General features: G+C 37.6%; 1 protein-coding gene across 6 annotated transcripts; it reads right to left on the bottom strand.

The window, feature by feature from the left end:
• Positions 1 to 7,202: 7,202 nt before the first annotated feature.
• HNRNPD (heterogeneous nuclear ribonucleoprotein D) lies at positions 7,203 to 24,307 on the bottom strand. 6 transcript variants are annotated; one of them, XR_328811.4, is made up of 10 exons: positions 23,799 to 24,306; positions 21,864 to 21,920; positions 12,826 to 12,994; positions 12,056 to 12,217; positions 10,694 to 10,825; positions 10,166 to 10,265; positions 9,906 to 10,052; positions 8,708 to 8,802; positions 8,288 to 8,394; positions 7,203 to 7,528 (listed from the first exon to the last, which is right to left on the bottom strand). XR_328811.4 is itself a non-coding variant. In XM_006072888.4 (9 exons), exons 1-8 carry the CDS (start codon positions 24,029 to 24,031, stop codon positions 8,735 to 8,737), a joined length of 1,068 nt encoding a protein of 355 aa, XP_006072950.2. In that variant the 5' UTR covers positions 24,032 to 24,306; the 3' UTR covers positions 7,203 to 7,528; positions 8,708 to 8,734. The 6 variants fall into 6 exon arrangements, 4 of the variants coding, with proteins under 4 accessions (XP_006072950.2, XP_006072952.2, XP_006072953.2 ...); XM_006072888.4 differs by lacking the exon at positions 8,288 to 8,394; XR_003110534.3 differs by lacking the exon at positions 9,906 to 10,052.
• Between the last annotated feature and the right edge of the window lie 209 nt (positions 24,308 to 24,516).

The raw sequence follows: 24,516 nt of genomic DNA, 5'->3' as shown, positions 1-24,516 counted from the left end.
AAACAAGAATTTAAAAAATCATCTCCTAGACAGAATGCCCCACACATTCTAATAGATCTGAGAATTCTTTTAACTTTTCAAAGTTCATTATCTCTTTATAGAATGTTAGCAGAACCTAGAACTACAGAATGCATGATTTAATTCCAGCCTGCATTTAAACAAATCACAAGCTAGTTACGAGTTCATTTGAGGGGAAGCACCTGTTCAGTACTATGACCCACCCAATGATGACCACCTCTCTCTTTCCAGGCCGGCACAATGAGACCCCCACACCCCTTGAAAGGAGTTCTCAGAGGACACAAACACAGGACTATAATAATAGTTAGGCTTTTTCTGTATTTACATTGACTACAAGGACCTTGGTTAACATTACTGCTACTGCACAACTCTAATTTGCCATTTTTTGAAAAATGTGTTAAGTCTGCAAAGGTATTCAATGAATCCCCAGGCCTTTTGGTGGTTTCACCGCAATCTGACAGCAAACCCAGTTGAGGGCGAAGACTGAACATCCCGAGATTACTCCCACCGCAGGCATCCTTTCTCAGAACATCCTGGAGAAAACTGGAAATGGCCCTTTTTTCATCCATCACAGTCTCAACTTTTAGTATTATTTAACCAATTACGCATAAAATCCCATCATTTAACATTATGTCCTTTTTGACTTGACAGTAGTTGCCTGACTTTTTCAACTAAGAAAATAAGACCTATGTTTATTTCAAGAAATTCACCCTAGAGGGGAAAGCTTAAATAAAAAAAAAAAAAGAAACAAGACAGTGCAAAAAATGCATGACTGCTGTAAGAGTTTAATTGTAAAACAAAAGCACTACATTGTAATTGAACATGAGTAATCTTTTCAGAAAAGGAAGTTTAGTGCAAATCAAAACCTCATTAAAGCCCACTATAAACTTTATATGAAGACTCTGGAAGTAGACTCCTAGAACTGGAAACACTTGGTTCCAACAGAATTTGCTTAGGGAAAGTATGCCTGGAAAGGTCAGATGGTACAGAGAGCATCACGTTGGGTTTAAAATCAATCAACCAGGTTCTCAAAAAATGACATGCTGATAGGCCTTAATACATGTAACTAATCAGTAGTAGCATGCTTTATCAGTGATTGGAGAAGCAATTTACAACAAATTTCTGAGCATTTTGAAGTTTTCTTTATTGCCATAGCCTATCTCATAACTAACCCATTCTTCCAATTTCTTTTAAAAAGGGTTCCACTTCACCAGTCTGAGATTGGCAAATGTTTTCTAAATATGTGATAAAGCCCCGTGTAATCAGGGCTATCCATACAACAAAAAGGGGGCAATTATAATTACTTTTTTCAAGTATTTATTGAAAGCATAGCTTTCCATGACATATTAAATGTCACATTCAGGTACTGGCACCAACAGACCTCTTAAGTTTCTAGTGTTTTAAGAGAAATTTTTAAAAATTCAGGAAAGTAACCTTGCCTTCAAATTCTAAAATAAATATGCCTACACAAGTAAAATGTATACCTTGAAATAAACTATCTTCCCAAGCAACTTATCTAAGTTTCTCAAAATAGAATCCAGTAACCCTAATATCCATGTTTAATGAATAGAACCTTTCCTACTGTCTGTACTTTCTTTGAAGACTAAAGAATCCCTCCCATGACAACTAAAACAACTGACTTGGGCTGCTGTAACAAGGAACACCTTGCTCACTTAGGATCTCATTCCTATCAAGTATCTCACCCTTTTTTTAAGTAGTAAAATAGTTTTATCTAGTCCTCTTCATGCTCTGTCCCTCCAAAATTATCCGCCTGTATAGGGCTTAGTGGGGAAAAGGAACACTTAGCACTTGCCCCACTGCTGTCTTCTAAGTTACAGTCCCTTGGATCCTCGTCTTGATCCAAAGCTACCGGTAGTGCTGGTGCTAAAGAACCCACCTGCCAAGGCAGGAGACGAAAGAGATGTGGGCTCCACCTCTGGGTCGGGAGGATCCCCTAGAGAAGGGCATGGCAGCCCACTCCCAGTACGCATGCCTGGAGAATCCCAGGGACAGAGAAGCCTGGCAGGCTAGTCCACAGGGTAGTAGAGTCAGAAACAACTGAAGCAGCTTGGCACGCACTAAACTATAGTCATTTATAACCAGGCTGTTGGAATTACATCTCATTCATTAGATTCTAAAAGATGCTTATGAACAAATAAGGCAATATGTAATCAGCCCAACTCAAGACAACAAACACTCAATTTTAAACAGAGTTGCTGATTAACAATTCGTAAAAATGGAATCGATGAGTGAGATCAGTGACAAAGCAAGGGGGATATATGCAGGCCACAGAATGTACTGCCTCAAAGAATTGAGTAACTACCTCTTCCACCTCCTCTACTCCTTCCCCAGCTTGTACACGACTGCTGTCATCTCGTACACTCTTCAGAATGCCAAGTCTATTTTTGTCTTTCAAGCTAGACCTGGGGTCTGTGATTAAAATCCTGCAGTGGTGTTAAGTTTTATGAAACATGAAACTGTGTCTTTATACAAGACAGAAGTAAAAACAAAAAATTCTTATGAAAACAGCAGGCTTAACTAACCATCTTAAAGCAAGTCCTTAGAACTCTAGTACAGCTAAGATCACTCGGTGTATGTGAAATACAGAATTCCAGGCAACACCTGCAAACAATACTGATTTTGATATAAACAGCCTGCAAGCTTCTTTGAAATACCAACAGATTATAATAAATTTCCCCCAACTTTTCAGATTATAGGCAACTGACAGCAATATATAGCCCAAGCCAACTCATTTTACACAGCTGGATATTCATCTTGCTAGAATCATGTTACATATGCAAAATTTCAGATTAGACTCCTCAATATGGCCAGTAGTGAAGAAAGGGTAAATCAGTATGCATTCAACTGTTTCCAAGGCAGGTAGTAACAATCAGTCTTTATGAAATCTAGGGTCATCCTTAAGTATTAGTGCACTGATAAATTGCACTATTACGTAAACCACACCCAAATAAATTTACTGAGATGTCAGTGTATCCATTATGCATGGATCCAGATTTTTACATTTCTGGTTAATCTGACTCTAAACCAAATAAAACTCATTATACAATTCAGGAAAAAACAAACACCGTGATGGACAGTGCTATCAGTCCTTGTTTTAAAATTCCCAATACCTCAAGGCCGCACACATACGGTACTTTTAAAGTGCAAGCTAACAACTTCAAACAACTTTTCCAGGCAGTAAAACAAAACACATAAACTACAGAACACAAAGAACTGAAAATCAGATTCTAATATTTTTAGTAAGATTACCTTTCAAAATTATCTCAGCATAAATGGAACCTGGAGAGGTGTCCACACACAAGCAGTTGCCATACCAATGTGGAAAGAGTAATGTGGTAAACAAGACCTGCAACCTTGAAAAATATACTGAAGATAAGAAAAGGGACAGAGAAAACCCAGAATCCCGGGAAGAGAAATTAACTCAGCTGGTAGCCGACATCTAGTTAATCAAAAGGTATCAAAATCTGAATTAGGACAACAGACATAGAAAATGGGATCAGTAGCTCTAACAGGTCTACAAAACTGATGGGAGAAGTAAAATCAAAGCTTCCTAACACTGTCCAGCAAGTAAATGAGATTGGGTCTATGTTCAACTAGCAACCTACCTGTAAACTTTACTTTGTGACCAAACTTCAGAAGGGCACTGAACTACTTGTACTTTTGCCTCATTTGGTTCCCCCAATCCTTTCATCACCACACACACACACACACACACACACACACACACACACACAGGCTCCTTATCACTTCCAGTCTCTTCTGAAATGTTACTAAAAAAAAGGGGGGGGGATTACCACTGGCAATCCAACTTTCATTGTCAGTGGGCATGGGTTCGATCCCTGGTCAGGGAACTAAGATTCCACAAGTTATAGTCAAAAACCAAAACAAACAAATACCATAAAAAAGAAGAAACTACTGAATTATACAAGCTGCAAAGCTTTTGAACAAATGGCAATTAACCAAGCAGACAAGAAAGGAATTTTCTGTCAGCAGTGAGAGTATTTTAAACTGTATCACAGAAGCTGCAAAGGCTTACTAAGCAACTGGCAGCCCTGATCTCCCTGGAAATAGAGGTAAAGGGGAGCATTGGTTGACAAGCAATTAAACCTCCATATCCTCTCTGTACTGCAGGACAACTGAACTCCCCCATCCTGGCAGAAACTTGTCTGAGCAGATAAGGGAGGGTGGTCTTTCAACAGGCATATCGTGATGAAAACCAAAGGAGTTAAAAAGTACTTTACTTGTTCCGATCCCTCAGGTTTCTCCCAACACTGGGATCTCAGAACATTGGCAGCCAAGTTTTTTTACCCTCCAGGCAGCAGAATGGAAAAAAAAAAAAGACTTCTCTGGGGAACCTGATCAGCTCAAAGTAGAGGAGAAATGCATCAAGAGGTTCCTCAATAAAATGAGACAGCCTGACTGCCTAGATGTGAACCCCATGGTTGACAAGTCCCTATCCTCCCCATCCCTCAGCCCCACACACAACATCCAATCAGCTTTTAAAATGCTGCACTCCTAAATATGAGCTAAGGATCACCAAATATTTGAGGAAGATGAAGGGCAGAGGCCCACGCAACAGGAAAGAAAAGCACCTTGCAGGAAACAAAACTTTCAAAGTTACAAATAATCTTAGAGATGAAGAAAAGATAATCCATGGAATAACAGGTTGGAAGGGATGGCCTTAGAAATTTATTGAAATTTAAAACCTTAAAAAAAAAAAAGCCGAAAAGTTGTAAAATGGCTCAAAGTATAATTAACAACCTGCAATTGATGTGCAGGGCTCACACTCAAATAACAATACCAGAGAACAGAAAAACTGGGGTGGTGAAGGGCCATGTGGAAGGACTAGCTCAGTAACATTTCCCAGAATTGAAGAGCATGTTTACACAATGACAGGACCCACTGAGTGCTCAGCACAATGGGTGAAACAAACCCAAGACAGTCATGAAACTGGAGAACACTGATGACTGGTAAAACACTAAGCATTTCATATGAATGATGAAGATTCAAAACAGCGTCAAATCTCTTAACAAAACCTTGCGTTTTCTATTGAGTCAAACTAGCACTGATAGTTCAGTTACAAGGATGGAATAGACCTTTATAGATGGAAAGGCCTAAGCAGGAAGACGGGCTATACAAAAGCAAGACCTGGGATTCAGGAAAACAGAGAACCTAAAATGATAGGTAAAGAAAGAAAAACCACCACCACCACCACCCCTCTCCGAATAACAGCAAAGCCTCAACTTATTGAACAATTCTTAAGGGCAAGGAGTTCAGATTGAAATGTAAAAGACCTAAAAAAACATGAAACTGATGAATAGATTTATATTAAGGGAGTTTTTCAATTCTGCGCAAGTTTGGAAGCAAATCAGAGCCCAGTGCACAGGAAAATATTCATCTCAGTCAAGAAATAACACCTGAAAGGGATCTGGGAATAGCACTTTAAATGTGGTATCAAATATATGGAAACAAATGGTATAAAAATCAATATTTACCCTAATGCTGTATCCAAGTGTAACTTCTATAAAATGTCAGCAGCAGGAATAAATCATCCCCTAAAATTAAAACACTGAACTGCTGGGGGCAAAGAATTACACCTGAGCACATCTATTTAAATCTCCCGAATCATGGGGCACTATAACCTTTTAATATAACAAAAACTTAAAATGAAGTTGATAGCTTTACATTATCCAACACAAACAAACGTCACTTTTAAAAACCTACTTTTTATTCAACCAGTTCCAACCTTTTTGCAAAAAATGGTTTCGATCTGGAACATTTACAAACAAACCTCACTTTTTAAAACCTATCTTTTAATTCAATGTCTTAACCCCCCTTTTAAAAAAAGATTTTGACACATAACACTTTCATAAAATATAGTACTGCTTAACAATTCCAAAACAAATTCACTGAGTTAGATCCGGGGTCTGCACAAGTTTTCTGTAAAGGGCCAGATAGTAAACATTTCAGGCTTTACAGTCTGTCATAACTGCTCAACTCTGTTATGGTGCAAAAACAGCCATACAGGAAACAAATTAGCATAGTTGTGCCGTGTTGTAACACTATCAACAAAAACAGGCTCCAAGCCCCCAATTTAGACATCTATCATGTAAGTTTAACTTACTAACACAAACTTCTGTTCACTAAAATGCCTGCCTAGTTGGAGGTCAATTCTTAATATCAGAGGATTCAACACCATAACAGGAGGAGGGGGGAAGACTATAAAAATCACTTCACTCTTCTACAAAATTATCAGATTTCTCACCTATAATGTACTTTTTTCTATCTGTTCTCAGCAGCTGGCTTGACTCAGCTGAATAGTCAGGATAAGCTACCACCATACACTTGAGTAATAACTGCAAAGATTTTCCAAGTTGATAGGTATCAATTCCCTGAATGCTATTAACATATACCAAAAGCCTTCCAACTGAAAGTTAACCTATTTCTACATTTTACAAATGACAGAAAAAAAGAAACCTTCCAACTTAATCCTAAAGCCAGCAACTAAACTCCCAGTTACTTTCTTAGAATGACTCAGAACTGCTAGGTGTCTTCAAATCCCAGTCTGGGATGTTTTAAAGCCCTAAACACCCCCCTTCCCCCGCCAAAAAAACTAAGACTTTAAGAAATGGCAATAAAAATCATCCAAACAAATGAGCACACACATCAACACAGTATACATTTCTTTAATCCTCCCTCAACACTTGGATATCTACCGAATACAAACCCACCACAACCCTAAAAATCTCTAAACTAGCTGCATTTGTATTATGATTACCAGATTTTTTATTTAATGGAAGCACAAAACATTATCTGTGCAAAAGGGTTCTTGCACGTTTATCCAGATATGTTCTAAAAAGCACAATACATATTAAGCAAAAACTGGGAAAGTATTATAAAGCTTAATGGCTACATATGGAAGTAGTTTTAAAACATCCAACAAACAAATTAACTACATTAAGTCATTTCCAATTAGGACAGGGAGGCACACTGTGCCAAAAACTAGATTTTAACTAAAAACATGTAAAATTTCACTGCAATCTTAACCATGGCCTCAATTTTGACAAGTTTTACTATTTTCCAAACTTCTGCTTAACTTCAATTCATGACAGTTTATAATTCCTCATTTTTTTCCCTATTCTGATGATAAAAGAGCCAATACATTTTTATACAAAAGGATTTATTAAAAAACCAGTAAGACACTACTACATCATGACACTGTCACACTGGGCTTTTAACACAAGACTTGCTCTACAATACTGGGGGGAGGGGCATAAAACACAAATTGATTCTGAAGCATAGCAATTAAGAAATAAAACAATGAAAGCAAATTTCTTTTAATGAGAACTCAGAATTAAACTTCAGAGGGACCCAACGTCATACTTCCATTCGGGGACTTGATACAAAAAATTTAGTTTGAACTGATATTAGCAGGTGGCAGGAGCCACCTTCAAATGAATCTTCAATTTGGAAAATACTGCTTCACCACCTGGAGACAAAGAAGAAGAAAAAGAAAACAGCAATCACTCCAGGCAGCTACAACACTTACCAAAATTTACATAAAACTGAGATATCCCTATGTGCCACTATATGTAAATATTGTATAACATTAAATGTGTGATATGTTTTATAAATTAAAGCTGAACAGTAGAGTCCATGAGCTGTAAATCCACATGTGCACCACTGGTTTAAGATGTGATATGCTTTCAAAGGGTTCTTTAAAATTACAAAAAGCTTTTCAAAAAGCATCTGCCCAAGAACTCATAAAAAAGGTCAGTCAATTTGGTAAAAGGCATTTTGACCCAAGAGCATCTAATATTTAAACGTATTTTATTGGATCAGCATATCTCTTGCCCATCGGAAATTATAGAAAAGTTATATACAACTAAAAGAAAAAGTTATCTATTATAATTATAGATATATAGGAAGTTGTCACAACAGGAATTCAGCTCAAGAACTTCTTGCAATTACTGCTACAACGTCTATAAATGGGAAAAGCAAGCATTAAAATAGATTAATAAAATATAAAATTAAGACTGGAAAATCCAGAGACAAGCTGTATCCTTAGAAGAATAAATAGTTAAAATTATTCAGTAAGCTGACGTATTTAACCATTACTGGGCCTGTAAAAAATGCATTAAAATTACATTACAAATAGTTTTTAAAAGCAAAGAAATAAGTGAAGGCAAAGCTTGAAGTATCCATTTTATTTTATAATGCTGATACAGGATGTTGGAAGAGACCATACCACACGGCAGCATTCGAGAGCGTGAGCATCTCGTACCCTGTCCGCATTGAGCGGGCCTGTGAGAATCGTGAAGTCAGCGCGACACAGGGCCTGCAAGGAAGTTCCCGCTGGCGGGTACAAACAAGGTATAATGTCAGAGTTAGTAGGCAATAGTTTTTTGCTGCAATTCCTTAATTTGTACCCATTAGCAGTACTTTACCTGTTAACTTTACTGACTTGTTAATAATAGGACAAAAAAGGCAAAAAGCTTAAAAGCACCTGTGTTACATATCTTGAAAAGTCACTATGTTAAAATATGATAAGCTGTGTGCTGTCACAGCTGGGTGCTGTGAAACTTTAAAATAGTAAACATTATATTAAGTACAATATAGAACATATAAACTACTTTAAGATGGTAATAGGACTGTTTTGAGAACGTACCTGTTGGGGAAGTTGCAAATGAATAATTTAGTATGGTTTGTAGCTATTTTGATGGCCGCCTCGCCTGGATACTTTCCCATAGCCACTCTGCTGGTCTAAAGTAAAAACAGGGTTAGAACATCTGCAGTGGTTACACACTACTAGTAAGAACAGTGTCTAATTTTAAATAATAGCAAAAAATTAGGAGTTATCCTCCCAGCATAAAAAATCACCATCTCCAATCATTTAACAAGTATATGTTGAATGCCTACAATGAGAAGCATTCAGGATGAGTTGATTACTTGATTCTTATATAAAATGGAACACAATCCCTTGACCCTTACAGTTTAAAGGTTTCGAGTTTCATAGCAGACTCTTTTTCAACCACCGGGTAAATCCATCTTACAATTTAGAACAGGAGATTCTGTCAACCACAATCAACGCTTCTTATTTCTGCCCTTCTAAGCAAAGGGCTCCAATCTCACCCAGCCATCTTTGCTGACCTTCTTCTGACTTTAGTTAGCCTATTATTGTGCAGCAGGCCTAGTCACCTAAGAAAAGGATATGATTCCAAGAACTGGTCTAACCAAGGAAGAAAAAGAATCACCACTTAAAACAATGCAATCAATGCAACCACTCTCCTCCAAACAAACCTAAAATTGTTTCCAGAAGAGCCCCTTCCCTGAAAGGCAGAAGTCACCACGAATTAGGAGAGCAACGTATCAAGTTGCACAATAAAGTCAGGGCTTCACAAGTCTCCATTTCAAGGGTTCTTTTTTGCCCCATCAAGTTCAACAACTGTTTTAACAATTTACACCTAATTATCTTATGGTGAGGATACGATTTGTTGTAACTGGCAACATCCTTCGCTTTTATAGGATTTAAGACACATCATGCCAAGATTATTGGTTGGTCCAAGAACTGACATTTAGAATACCTTGAACTTACAAGACCTGACCTAACCTTCAAGTTTCTAAAAGCAAGAAAAACCGAAGCCCAGCAAACATATACAGAAACACACATACACCTTACCCTTAGAGCGTGCATGTGCTACAAAAGCTGGGAGAAACAGCAAAAAAATGGCTGCAGTTTCAAGTTTCCAGGAATTTGAAACCTGAAGAAGTTGGCACCTGGCAAAGCTACACTAACCTTTCTACCTATCCAAATTTGTACAAAATAAATGTCAAATAGCAGTTAATATAAAAAGTATAGTACTTACTGCTATAATCACCATATCCATAGTAGTTGTTGTAACCAGTGTAGTCATATCCTCCATAACCACCGTAACCTTGGCTGTTATATCCATAGTTGCCATAGCCTTGATTCCAATAGTTACTATATCCCTGGTTCCAGTTTTGACTGGGGCCTGCAGCACATTAATAGGTTCACTAAAGTCAGAAGATCAGCAAAGATCTTTACTTCAGGATAATTAAAAAGTAGAAAAGCTTAAGATAAGAGTAAACTTAGGCTCGCGCTTACCACCACCTCTTCCACGAGCTCTTCCCGCAAATCCTCCTCTCGATCCCCACTGCTGCTGTTGCTGATACTGTTCCTTCGACATAGCTACTTTGATTTCACACTAAAGAGAGAAAAAGTATGTGATTATACTGACTCAAGGAAAAAAAATAACCAGAATAGCCAATACTGTCTAAAACATACAGTGGGCTGATGTGATACTTTCCTCAAATCAATTCTTCAATTAAGCCAATCATCAGTACTTGGAGAAATAACACTTCTGATAGATCCAAGAAGTATCTGCTTAAGTATGTTACTATATTCTATTTGTTGAGTCCTCAGAAAATATCTCCTGGTAAAGTCTAGACAAAAATTCACTTAAAAACGAAAAAAAAATTCCCCAAATAAAAGCAAAAAGTAAAAAAATGACTGATAAATAAGGAGCCAATAAGACATCTTTAAAGCAGAAGCACACAAACTGAGCCTTTTATAGAAAGTTTACATGGTTAACTCTCAACACCACCCAGTATTACCTACAATTGCTTAACTTACTTTACTAAGACCAACATTGTGGTATTTCTTTTCCATTATCTTCTTCACTGGTTCCTCTTCCTTAAAGGTAATAAAGCAGAATCCACGCCTCTTATTGGTCTTGTTGTCCATGGGGAGCTCTATGGATTCAACCTGATTATTTAAAAAAAACAAGTTGTAATACCTTAGTTTGCAAGTTTAGTGGGGAAAATGCACACAGAAAACAAGCATTTGGCCCTCAAGCTCTATTCTGCTGTCTCTGTTTACTTTACTCTTTTAAAAAAAGTTTTCACATTAGAATATACACTCCACCTAAAGTCTTTAAAGCTTTTTATAAAAATACAGCTTCCCAGGGCACTGATATATATTACTTAATTCAAGGGTCACAAACTCAAATGCCCACTAAGCACAAGCAGAAGGAAACAATACATTTTTAAAAATTTTGGGCGTGCCATTCAGCATGTGGGATATTAGTTCCCTGACCAAGGATCAAACCCACGCCCCCTGCATGGCAAGAGTCAAGTCTTAACCACTGGAACACCAGGAACATCCCCAAACAGTCAATTTTAAGAGAAAGAGAATTAAAGTGACTGTGTTTGGGAGAATATGGGGGAATGGTGAGAACTGCTAAAAACTATAAAGAATATTCGAGCAAAGGTAGAAGCTGCTACACTTAAATCTTAGATGGCTGTAATAAGAAGGCAATCCCAATGTTGCTTGATCTTACAAACATTGAAGAAAAGGTAAATGCCCAGATTTTCGCAGGAAATATTTCAGCTCTTAAATACTAACAACAAAACAAGCAATATGTCTGTCTGAATCATATCAAGGATGTCTGCCGGCTGTATCTAGGTCTAAAGACTCAAATTTCTCAGCTTTAAATCATTAATTCACGAACAGAATCTAAATCTGTAATTAGCTTCATAAAATCTGCACATATACATGTGCTTAAATTGAGAAGGCACTACACCATATTTTTAGTTTATTTCTTTCCTATTCTCAACTGAAGCATTTCCTTGTACATCTCAGGTAATCCAATCTTGATTTCTTCCTCATTTAGTTTTATCCCTTCTACTAATCCAGTAAATTTCAAAATAGGAACATCTCCTTTAAAGTCTGTGTACAGTGTGCCCAGGGACACTGCGCACAACAGCTCCTCAATAAACTAGAACAGGCAACCTTCTAACCTCCAAAGACACTGCTCTGAAAATACTACTAATAAAGTATCTATACTGTCCTTATTTCCAAACAAATCACATTATCTGTCCAAACTTCAAAACAATTTTGGAAAACCCAGTGAGAAATCTATAATGTGACAACTGTATTTATACTAAATTTGACCAAAAAAAAAAAAAAAAAAAGGGTCAAAATATTAACACATACCTCACCAAAACCACCAAAGTACTCCCTTATTTTCTCTTCAGGTGTATCTGGAGAAAGGCCACCAACAAAAATTTTTTTAACAGGTTCTTTTGTTTTCATGGCTTTGGCCCTCTTAGGATCAATCACCTTCCCATTCAATTTATGTTCTTTCTGATCCATGACCTAAGGAAATTGAAGTTTTTCATTTGAAAGATGTGTATCTTAACTAAAGTTCAGAGATTATTAACTTACTTAAGAATAACTATAGTTGAATAAATATAGCTAATGCCAGACATACGTTGACCAGCTCCCAGTTAAAGTGTCCAAATGTAGTGATGTGCCATCTGCTAATATATACTAGTGTTTAAGCCTCAAGGTCAGTTAAGAATGAGAAGGGTTAATCAATAATCCGAAAATCATCATGCCTTTATCTATCAGCACTATAAGCATGACTGCTACTTCCCTGTAGCCTAAAGACTGAAATGTAAAATGATTCAGTCAAGTTTCCTGCCTACAGATTTCAACATCTCTACTTCTGTAAACATGTCACAGCACATCTTTCCAATCAAGCATTTTTAAAGGCTTTTAAATTTAATCTTAATATAGTAGAGCCTGGCACATGAAGTATTCAGTAAACAATTCTTCAATCTGATTCTTAAAATGTATTGGCAAAAGCTGTTATCTTTTCCTTCATATAAGCAAAGAGGGAAATCACAAACAATGGGCATATTAATTTTATCAAACTATTCACGTGTTTTATTATTAACTGATGAGAACACATAGCACACTACCTTATCTACACTCTCCGACTCTTTAAATAGCACAAAGCCAAAACCCCTCGATCGCCCTGTGATAGGATCTAACTTCAGAGTGCAGTCTACGACTTCACCAAATTTGGAGAAGTAGTCCTTCAGATCTTTCTTTGTAGTGTCCCAGCTAAGGCCTCCTATAAACATTTTCCTGTAAAGACAAAAAGCAATATTAAAATGCTAAAAAGTTTTTTATTTTGCCTTAAGTATCCATATCAATAATATACTTTCCCCAAACTGCACCGATTTACTGGGCAGTATATTGAAATGTCACTCTTCCTATACAACCACATATCAAGAACACTCTATTACAGTTTTGGAGAGTTTTGTTTATCACTACTGCGCCTGCATAATTAATTACAAGATAGTGAGCAAGCAGCAGATTAAGTCTTTTGACTTATCAAAAAGATAAGTGCATCCCCAAGGTAAAAAGAGTGTATACCGTCTTTCTTAAATTACAACACTGCTAATAGCAAAATACAGAATTTCACCTTGAAATTTCTCTTCCAAATCTTTATTAAACTTATAAAAAGGCTATGCAGTTCCCACTAATCACAGCAGCTACCATGTGCTTACGCTGAAGTTTCTTTTCTAACAGTTCTCTCATTAATAAAACTCTTAGCACAAAAAAATGAGAAAGTCTCAGAATTAAGTTGTAAACCAAGTTTTTGGATGTGCTAAGAATCCTTAATAAAGACAAAAGTAATCACATAAGCAATTTAATGAATAAAAAGAATTATCCAGTGAAGCAAAACCCACTAATTAACCTAGATGATTTATTTCCAGTAGAACCTCAGTTAACCAGCAATAAGATATTTAAATCCTTAAAATGCTACAAGTGACAGGTGGTAAGTGGAAACCACCAAGACACTTTAAATCCAAACTACACCCCCCCTCAAAAGAAAATTTAACATGAAATCCTATTTTTATTACAGCAGAAGGTCATAAAGCTCAGATCTGGCAGCTCTGTGAGCCCTCTGACTTCTGCCCTCTTTACCCACTCCCACAAAAGAGCTAACATTACCTCCTATCCTTTGGAGAGACTGAAGATTGTTACTTTAAGGGTAAACTGTCAGAATTTGTTATGTGAGGACTAAAAATCAATTTCAACATGGGAGTAAAACCATGCTTGTTCAACGACTTCTATCTGTAACTACAGTGGGTCAGAGGTAGGGGCAGCGGGGGAATGTGGTGCTAACTTTCAGCTCTGGAAAGAAATTAAAGCAAGAACATCTCCATCTTGTGGGCCTCTTAGAATTCTGCCACTGAAACCAACTCTTTCAACAAAAGGACAGTCTTATCTCTAGAATAAGATCTTGCTTCAGCTTAACCTAAAAATGCCAGATTAACTGAGGTGTTACTGATCTTACTGTTTTATCAGTCTTGTTCTTACTTCCAATGATAAATTTAACACAAAAGAAGTCATTTTTAGGCATACAGTGTGCTTCCCATTTAAGTTAGGTTTTCAACTTGTACCTGTATTCTAGAACTGGACTATTTATATGCTTAACATTCAGAATTCTAATAAAATTTCCACACTCTAAGTAACTTTTATTAACCCTTTTTGTATTCTATAATCAAAGGAGTATAACAAAACACTCATGATATACAGGTATTTTTTAATGTTTATGGCTAATTCCATGGGGAAAAAGTTGAGGTATTTTCAATGACATTTTCTTTCATATCCAGTGAAATAATATACAGTCCAAGTTACTTAAATTGCTTTAAGCACTTTTATTTTTAACCTACAGATCCAGAGTACGTACCTTCATAGACGAAAGTACATTATCAACATTTACTCTTTCAAGGTGAAGAGGACACTGCTATCTTTTTCATGAGAAAGAAACTGACTATAAGGCAATGACCTCTTACTCCGATATTCATGGGATGTTCTTGATAGAAACAATTTCAACTATGTTAAAATCCAACTATTAAATTACTACTATTGTGATTATTATAGAAACTTTCCACCAATAATTTAACAGTTTGAAATTATTTCAACCTGAAGAGAATAATTAAAGAAGCCTTTTTTAAAAAACTGAAATTGAAAGGCAAGAAAATCCTGTGGCTGTCTGGCCTATTCCTCAGATACTGAGACAAAACTAGTTTTGATTTTATTTACCCAAGGCAATGTTTTTATTGAGTTGTGTCCTCAATTTAAAATTAATAAAAAATAGTTACAAAGAAATAAAATATAACACCAAGAATGAGGCACATTCTATTATTCACAAACCCCAAACTTTTGTCAACATTAGAAATCAGTTTTCTTAAATACTACATAAGCATACTAATTCATCAGTTGGTCCATTAAGTGTTCTTTAGAGAAACCCTGCACATTTAATAAGAGTCCTGAGGATCAAAAAATACTTAATGTGCCTACCTTAAGAGTTAAAAGGTCACTGAAGAGGCTATCCTTCTTAAACTAATAGTCAAATCCTATTTATCCAGAACAGCAAATGTCCTAGACAACTGTAACTTATAGATATTCCAGAGAATAATTACTGTTCGTAAAAAAATTAGAGCAAAATATGTAGTAATAAAACTTTAGCCATCCAGCACCTTTAGAGACCGAGCCAGATAGTCCACCTTCCTTCAAGTATTTCCTGTTTTCCTAGTCTCTCAATTGTTTAACGTTCAATTTACTTGGAATGCGCCTAGATGGAATGGCAACCCATTCCAGTACTCTTGCCTAGAGAATCCCACGGACAGAGGAGTCTGGCGGGCTACAGTCCGTGGAGTCCCAAAGAGTCGGACACGACTGAGCAATTAACGCACTTACTTGATTTTTTTTTCCCCCTACAGCATAGTGCACATACTCTTCTGCTGTAATCATGATTTAACACTCTGTCAGTCACCACTGACACCTGATGCTACTTGTAGCATGCCTACACTCTTCTGAACTTTTTATTAATGCATTAAATACACCTTATTTCTTGGCTCTAGCTTTCTTAGTTCTAGTTTTCATTTTTGCCAGATTAATCAGCAGCCGCTATTCTAAAATGCTCCCTGCTCCATTTTGGGGGAAGTTAGTTGGCACGTGATTTTTTTCTAATTTTTGGTAAAGTAACAGTAAACAGCCTCTGACCAGGAGTTTAACCGGCTCTTTTTGAGACTAATTCACTACCATTTTGGCAGCCCCAAAGCACTCTTCTGCTGCTCTAATAAGGCAGGCTGCTGCACAAAACTGGTAACCAGACAGGTGGATATACTACAATGAACATACTGTACCAAATCCACCCCATCTTTACTAAATGTAACATATTAAATCCATCCCATCTTTATTCAGTAGACATACCAAAATATAACAGATAAAAATAAGCCTGTTATCTTAATTCTGGATAAATGGGAACTTATTTTAGCGTCTTTATAATATGAGCATTCCCACATCCCAACTCAAATTATGAGATGGTATAAGACGTCAATTTAAACTACCTGTATTTTATATTACTGTATCTTACTTAAAGCACAATATCTTATCTGTACAGATTACCTTTGCTGCCTTGAATGCAAAGACTGACTTTCAAGTTACTTACACCCCTGCAATGATACACAAACATTTTACAATGAAGGAGAGCTGGACTTTCATAAAAATCCTGAACAGTCAAGTTAAAACTACAGCACAGGACTTGTTCAAGCAGCAAAATTGGGTCCCTAATACTACAAGTTTAAAATCTGATCCTTACCTGTAAGTGAATCAATAATCCCAACTGAAGTGTAGAACTTCATCTACAGTATCAACAAAGTTTAATTTTTTAATTCTATCTATAAAATTATTTAGCACCCCAGAGGCAATACAGTACACCACTTAAAATACCTACTGAACAATTAAAATATCCTTGCCTTATAAATACTGACATTATACCACACTATAGTATTAAATGACAAGCATTGCAGATAACTCTCCAAATGAGACTTGAGGGTGCTTTGTGGGACATTCTCTTCTAGAGGTTAGAGGCAGTGAGCCAAGCTACTTGGGGTTTAAATCCTTCCTTCAAAACTTCCTGAACGCTTACCTCAGCTACCTGCAATAAGGATTTAAATTGCACAGAACATGGTCTGACACACTCTAAGTGCTCAATAAAAACAAATTACTATTTAGAAGGGTAGAACACAAACTAATTATTAAATAATTTTTTCATTTATTCAATGACTCGAATTTTTTTAATCTGCATGAGCTAATTAACGTTTCCAACATTAAAGGGTAGTATAGGCCAAGATGAGTTTTATACAAATGGATCCTAAAAGATTATTTTTAATGCTGAAGACTTAGACTCAAAACTTTATATATCCCATATAAAAAATACAGACAGGAAATTAGGTTGTCTGAGACTCTTTAAATAAAATGTAGTTCCAAATTCACACTAATGATTTGTTTGTACTCTACATAAATGCCAGTAACTTTAGTAAGGACGAATTTCTAAATATAAAAAGCAATATGTAAGAACAGTACTGGCTGGTGGAAGCTGTTCTGTTTCTTCCCATCTAAGAACTTTATTTTCAATACTACTGAGGCCTCTAGGTTTAAACACTCCAAACTCAATAGTATTTTTTATATAAAGATACTTCCCCTAACAAGGCTTTACTGTCAAATACCCTATTCAAAGTAATACATCATTACTTTGAATATCATTACACTTCTTTCCAATTTTGGAAAAGGGCAAAGAAAGTTCTCTTTTAAAACTTCCCAACAACTTGTAATCTTCCATATGTAGTTTCATAACAAATTCTGACAGTTTAAAAACTACAACAGAATGTCAAACTGCTAATACATTTCAAGTATGTAACATGACTGGCTAAGTACTGTCACCTTTTAGAGTAATGTCACTCAAGCATAAACACTAATCCTTATTTAAATAAAATTTCTGGTATTTTATCATTATGTCTTTACAATCCTAAAATATTAAACGTTATTGCTAGTAAGACTCTTACCAGTAGATAAAAAAAATGAGTATTTTTCCTTATGAAATACAGATTTAGTTTAAAATTAAGTCAGCAGTTACCTAAAACAGGGAGGGGTTCATTTTTGCAACTAGATATCACATGGTATCATTTTAGAATCTGTATTAAAAAAAAAAATACCCCTGGAAATCGCTTGACAAACTTTTAGCAAGTCAATAAAAAAAAAATTCTTCTAAGAGCTAATGTATCAGATCGTATTTCTTCATACTTTGAATGAACCTAAATGACTAAAAAAGACAACTGAGTTGAAATTTAATAGCTAATAAACATGAGAATTTTTGAACAAACTTTAAATGTTTAACCCAAAATTTCCCCTTTTCATTTCATTCCCAAGCAAGAATGACATCTTGTATTTTTGCTTTTAAAATAAACTCTCAATCAACTTTGTAAGATAAACACTGTTCTACCTAGAGGTTAAGATTCTGGTTAACTGAGATTACTACACGTTCACAATCCTTTATCAACACTAAACTTATCAAATGATTTTCACCTTTCTTGATGGAACTTCAGAATCTTGCAATGCTTTAAAATCACATTACTTTTTAATAATGTAAGGGGGAAAATATGTAAGATTCATTCCATGACATTGTCTGTTGATTCTTTTTGAGTATACTGGCTGACAATTTCATCTCTTTCTCATGAGACTTGGGGTAGGGAGACAGAGCTGGGTTTTCCGGCTGTTTGGGCTTTGTGATAGCTTCAAGTCTAGATAAGCAGGAGCTTACAGAACATGACCCAATACTTAAAACTATCACCTTGATTATTGGCCAAACACTGCCAGTAATATGAGTCTCCCAATCCACCCCCAAAGAGTCTTAAATGTCTAGCTCCAATGTATAATATAATACTCCAGAAACTAAAACATGCTTACCTTTACTCCACAGGAGTAAACCACTGGCAGTATCAACTATTAAGGCACAGGATAAATACACACAAGCTATGAAAGCAGGCTATGTAGTCAATCTTCCTGTGGTGAGCAGTGTTTCCATCACACAGATCAGCAAACCAAGTAACAAACATGTTATATTACCTGAGACCACACTGTTGGAAGTGAAGTAACAGAAACAGATTCCACGCTTCCAGCATCCAGTTCAGTGCCCTATCTACTAAAACGTTGAAGCAGAACTAAAGTCAAAAAAAACTTCAACTAACAAAGGTTGTTTCATCACTCCATTTGTGAACCTGCACACACTCAAGGTGCAATTTTAATTCAAATACGGGAAAAAATTAATTCTATTCCTTTTTAAATGCTTTCAAGCTAAAACTAATCTCCCTCAATATTGGCCATGAAATCACACATAATGGTAAATTCAAAACTCTTATTAGGGCACCCTTACAGATGACAGAGTACCCTGGTAATGTTTAAAAAAAACAAACAAACAAACAAAAAAAAAAAAAAAACAGAAAACTCACAGTAAACATACACTTAATTTATAGAAGGGGTTATAAGTATATTCATCTCAAAAAGCAACACTTAAAAACTGATATTCAATGATATTCTCCAATTCCAAACCCCAAAGGTCAGGTGATTTTAGTATCCTGTATATTAAAGAAAGAATGTGAAACGAAGAGAATTGAGTACTTAAGATCTGAGGGCATCCATTTCTGCACTTTTAGCCCTGGAAGCTGTCAAAGGTTCCAAAGAATGCTAAAATTCAGTCTACTCAGGGTCTCAACTTTATAGTAAATCCAACATACTAAATCAACGGCCAGTCAATCTGGCGTGAGACTACTTTATCTAAAAGTAACTGTTCTTCTACAAAGCAATGTTCAAGATGCCCCAGAAGCACCAGGATATAGAGTATAATCTCAAATATTTAAAACAGAAACTTGTTAGGTAGACCCATTTCTTAAAACTTAGATGGGTGACAACCTATAGCACATTTAATTTACAATATTCTCAAACAGGAAGAATCATACTTAAGTTTATACACTAATAGTTACAGTACTGTATCAATCAACCTATTATTAGGAAATTATTGCTGTACTTTGGCTGATAGACAAATGGGTTATTCTGCTTGTCTAATCCAATGAAGGTAAGTCAATGCACCTACCCTGTAAAACTGTCTGAAGGTTAACATAGTATTATTACAGCTCCCCATGAATCATTAGAATGTAAAAACTTTGTCTCCAGGTAGCTTGCTATACATGGAATGCGTTATTTTAGCAGACACTAAGTGATTGTAGAGTATCGAAAAGGATTGTGGCCCTATAGAGGAGGAGTAAGTCCACACCAAATTGGGAAATCCCAGTGTAGTAGTTTCTAAGTAAAAACTTGGGATGTGAAAGTTGGAAAAATTAAAATGAGGTGAACTCAGGAAGGCATTTTACTATAGAAATACTCTAAACGTCCACAGTAAATTGTGGAAACCCTTTTATTCCACTAGAGGTTAAAGTATGCCCTCCTCAAAATGCCTGTTTATTCTTGTATTAAAAATAAACACTTCAGTCTACAATAATTTAAAATACTTTTAAGATGAAATTGTAATCACTTTAGTCTCATTAGAATTGTAAAAAGACACACACAAAAAGATATGTTTAAGAAATTAAATTTAGATAATTTTGTCTCTAGTAACCACTATTTCACTATTATGAAACTTTTCCCCAGTTTTCCTCAAATTGGGACACAGAACAGCACATAGGGTGGTAAGTGCAGACACCAAAAAGATTAGAAATTTTGAGGGATATTTTTTTGTTGTTGTTTTAAAAAACAGTATGTGTAAAGCACGAGGCTAACTAATGAGACAGTATTTTTTTTTAAGTCAAATTATTAGACTTTAAAAATGAAAATATTTGTTAAATGTACAAAGTAAATTTCATAACCTAAAATTGTTAGCTGTAAATATTCAATTGTTCAATTTTCCTGAGAGATCACTCAAAACACTTGCAAAGTTATAGTATTAGGTAACAGAACACAAAAATTATCGCAAGGTCAAAGAAATAATCAACTTTTATACCTAAGTGTATGGTCCTTTCAAATTACTGAAAATAATTGCTTACATAAGATGAAATAAGTAATAGAGCAGTCAAGTACAGTTATAATTTATACTTAGTTTGCCACTATTACCTAGAAATGAAATTCAACTATCAAAGTGCCAGATTAATTTCCATCAAAAAACTTTTATTCAGTATGTCAAACTTCATCTCCAATATAAAACTGGACAGATTTCAGTGAAAGAAAATAACAGTAATAAGCTCCTGTAAGATTTAAATGTTACCCCAACTGGGCTCTTAGAATGTAGTTTCTACAGCTGTAAGTCAACTACCTGCAATTTACCTGCCCTCTAAACACCAGTGGTAGTAAAAACAAACTCTCAGAAAACTCAAATATAACCTAAAGGCTGAAATAGTGACATCTGGAGGAAGGGAGGGATAAAAAGAACAATAATCTACCAGACTTCCAAAAAGTCATGCAATTGTGAATACATGTAAACCAACTGTAATTAACATTCCAGCCAAATCACACTGAACATCTAAAAATCTGATTTAAGCTGTAGTGGAAAGCCACATCAGTATGATCTAACATTAATGTGCAATTCTTTTTAAAGTTGTGTTTACAAATATGTTTGGAGATTTAAAAAAAAACTTCATTTTTGCATACATATACACAATACTACTTTAAAAATGGTTTTGACATCTCCAGAATACTTCAGTATAACATGCAATATATTTTAAACACACAATACTTCGTATCAGATAACCTTCACACATAGCATTAAAGTTAGAATTACAAGGAAATTTTGTCTTAACAAAAACAAATCAACTTTAAATTTACTTTTTCTTGCTCACATAGAAAACATCATTACTAATTATATTAAGCATTAATTGGCCAAACCACAAATACATGCATTACCACAGACCAAAAACCATGTAATGGCATCAATTTTGCCCAAAGATCACACACGATGCCTAAAAGGTTTTATATCCCAGGTACAAAATATCCTACTGTACTAAAGTCTAGAATTTCCTGGGAATCAATGGGCAACTAACCAATTCACAGCCTCCACATGTTATGACTACTGAAACCTTTATAATACAGAAATAAAATGTAAAAGTTTTACCATTCTTCCCGCTGTGCCGTCGCTGCTTCAGAGTGTCGTGGGGAGGAGTTTGAATGGCTAGGGAATTAACAACCGGTACAGCAACCAATCAAAATTCTAGTTTTAGTGTTTGACATGTTAGGGTTAAAAACTTTAATTCATTTACACTCTAGTTCAATAGTAGATTAACTACAAAGGCAGCTGCTTTGTGATTTGAAAATTCAGAACAGAAAGCCTGCCCCAAACAGTAAGTTAAACAATTAATCATTTGGCTGCCTCTATCCCAAGAACAGAATTCAGAAAAAAACCAAAACGTTAAAGGCTTAAGTTTCCAAACATTTAACATATCCCTTTCTTAAACTAAGTCGTACATAATTCAAGATAAATGAAGTTTCCCCATCCCACCTCTACTCTCCCAAAGCCAGCAATCAGCAAAACAGCCCCACACAAGTCTGCCTCGGCTGAGAATATTAAATCCTGTATCCAAAGGGCTTATCTCTCCCGCTGCAAAGCTTGTGCTTTTTCCCAATAAAGGACACCGTGTTTTCTAATATTGGGTTAAAGCGACATTTTACTGTTTTTTTACCTTCTACCAACACCTTTCTCCTTGTTACAGCGGAAAAAAGTTCAGAGACACACACCTCCCCCCCCCGCCCGGCCCCAACTACAAAAATTAATGGAAGCGATAACCCAAAATGAGCGATCAGTAACGGGAATAAGAAAACTCAAGCAAGAACCTCGATTCAGTCCCTCCTGCTAACTCCTGTATTATGCTCCCGGCTCCCAAATGCTGCGTTCTAATAAATACTATGCAGCTTTAAGTAATACACACAACGTATTCCAAATGGAGAAAACAACTTACTTAAAAACCTGCAAAAATAAAAATAAAAAAAAGCCATAGCACAATACAGGATTTGTTCGTTTTATGAAAGAAGGCTGGTGGGCCTCCTTTAACTTAAGCGGGTGAGAGCGGGAAGGAGAAATCAAGAGAGACCAAAAAAAGGATTCCGGGCACAGGGTGGGTTGTAAAAACTGAAAACCGCCCAGAAGAAGTAAGGTAAGCGTACTATCTGTACCCACAAGTCGGGGAATCCAATAGCCGAGGGCGCGAAAAAGGTGCGCGGTTAGAATAACTCTGCGGGTGGGGGAAGGGCAGTTCGCAAGCCGGAGGTAGAACAGCTCCAGTCAAGCGCAGGCCCGCCGACCAGGAACTTCAGGAAAGCCCTGGCAGCAAAACCAACGTACCAACAGGCGATCGGGCAATTTCACCGGGCCCAGTGGGTTCCGTAAAGCTGAAAAGTAGGGACTATGTGAGCAAGCCGTTGGGCGATGGTGCATAGAGGAAAAAGGCGAAGGTCGAGGCGAAACTTACTCAAAATACTAAGAAAAAAACAAAATACATTCGGCCTGAAGCCAAGACGGGAGAAGAGGAAAGCTGGACAGCCTGCACATTCCCCGAAGCATGTGTTTTGTAAAAAGCATCGTCTCGGGATGCTGCAGTGAGAAGCACCCAATAACCCTTAGGTGTCCAGGCATACAAGCTTTTCTGTCTGATTGCGTTTTTTATACCCAGGACTTTTAAGAAAACTGGGCAGCGAGAAGACACCGGGACTAGAAAAAAGGTTACCCCCTCGACAGGCGGGAAAAAATTCCGGCGGCTAAGTCAGTGGGAGGAGACCCGAGGCGAGGGAGGGAAGGAGGGCGGGCCGGGGAGCAGCATGGTGACGGCTAAAGGTGGAAACGTGTGTGATGGGGGAGGGGGCGATTAGCAGGCTGGGGGTAGAAGGAAATGAAAGCCCCGGGGAGACCAGCGTAGAGAAGGGGAGGACAGTGCAAAGAGGCTGCACGGGCGCCTGGAGGGCGGGCGGAGAGCGGGAACGAGGCCTAATGGCGGGGGGGTAGGGAGGGGGAGGGGGGATAGTTGGGCCTGACTATCCCGGGCCGCCCCTTACTCACCCTTCATCCTCCTCGTTCTTACTGGCATCGATCTTCGCCCCCTCCGACTCGGCGCTGCTCCCTTCGGTGCCGCCGGCCGCGGTTCCGCCCCCGGTCCCGGCTCCACTTCCCGCCGCCGCCGCTGCCCCCTGCGCCGCCGCCACCATGGCTCCCTCCTGCTCGCCCGCCGAGCCGCCTACCGCCGTTGTTGCCGCCGCCGCCGCCCCGTCCCCGCCGAACTGCTCCTCCGACATGGTGCTGCTGCCTCCGCCGCCGCCGAGACTACACCCTCCGCTGCCGCGAACCGAAACTAGCAGCAAAGTAATCCCCGCCGCCGCCGCCGCGCGCCCGCTCTACCGCGCGAAGCACACAACAAGGCAGAGAAGGCGCGCGTGGCTGCAAAGGCTCCCGCGCCTCTCCCTGGCCTGCCCCCCTCGCCTCCCACTCTCGCGCAGCGCGCACTCCCGCTCTCGCCCGCTGCACTAAAAAAGAAAAAGCAGCGGCGGCCGCTCTTGCCTCCTCCTCGCTTTAATGGCGCCGCCGCGGACCACCTAAAATGGCCGACGGAAGAACGGCGCGTCCCGGTCACGTGACGCGCGAGCGCGCCCTTTGCACCTCCCCCGCCCCCTTTACCGCTAGTTTTCTCCTTCCCCCCCTTCCTCTTCGGTCCCGCCCTCTCGCTCCCTTTTATACCTTCCTCGCACGCGCAGCGCCGCACAGCGTGGGGCCTTTAAAAGGA

Source organism: Bubalus bubalis, chromosome 7, assembly GCF_019923935.1.
Source record: "Bubalus bubalis isolate 160015118507 breed Murrah chromosome 7, NDDB_SH_1, whole genome shotgun sequence".
Taxonomy (NCBI): domain Eukaryota; kingdom Metazoa; phylum Chordata; class Mammalia; order Artiodactyla; family Bovidae; genus Bubalus; species Bubalus bubalis.
This window is presented reverse-complemented; position numbering and strand designations above follow the sequence as displayed.

What these genes read in the sequence shown, in the direction of transcription:
- HNRNPD (XM_006072888.4), bottom strand. Translation starts at nt 24,031, where the DNA reads ATGTCGGAGGAGCAGTTCGGCGGGGACGGGGCGGCGGCGGCGGCAACA. An exon ending in AAGAACGAGGAGGATGAAGG is followed by an intron (nt 21,921 to 23,798) that starts GTGAGTAAGGGG and finishes TTAATTCCCTAG; the next exon opens with CCATTCAAACTCCTCCCCAC. An exon ending in ACAATGTTGGTCTTAGTAAA is followed by an intron (nt 10,266 to 10,693) that starts GTAAGTTAAGCA and finishes TTCTCTCTTTAG; the next exon opens with TGTGAAATCAAAGTAGCTAT.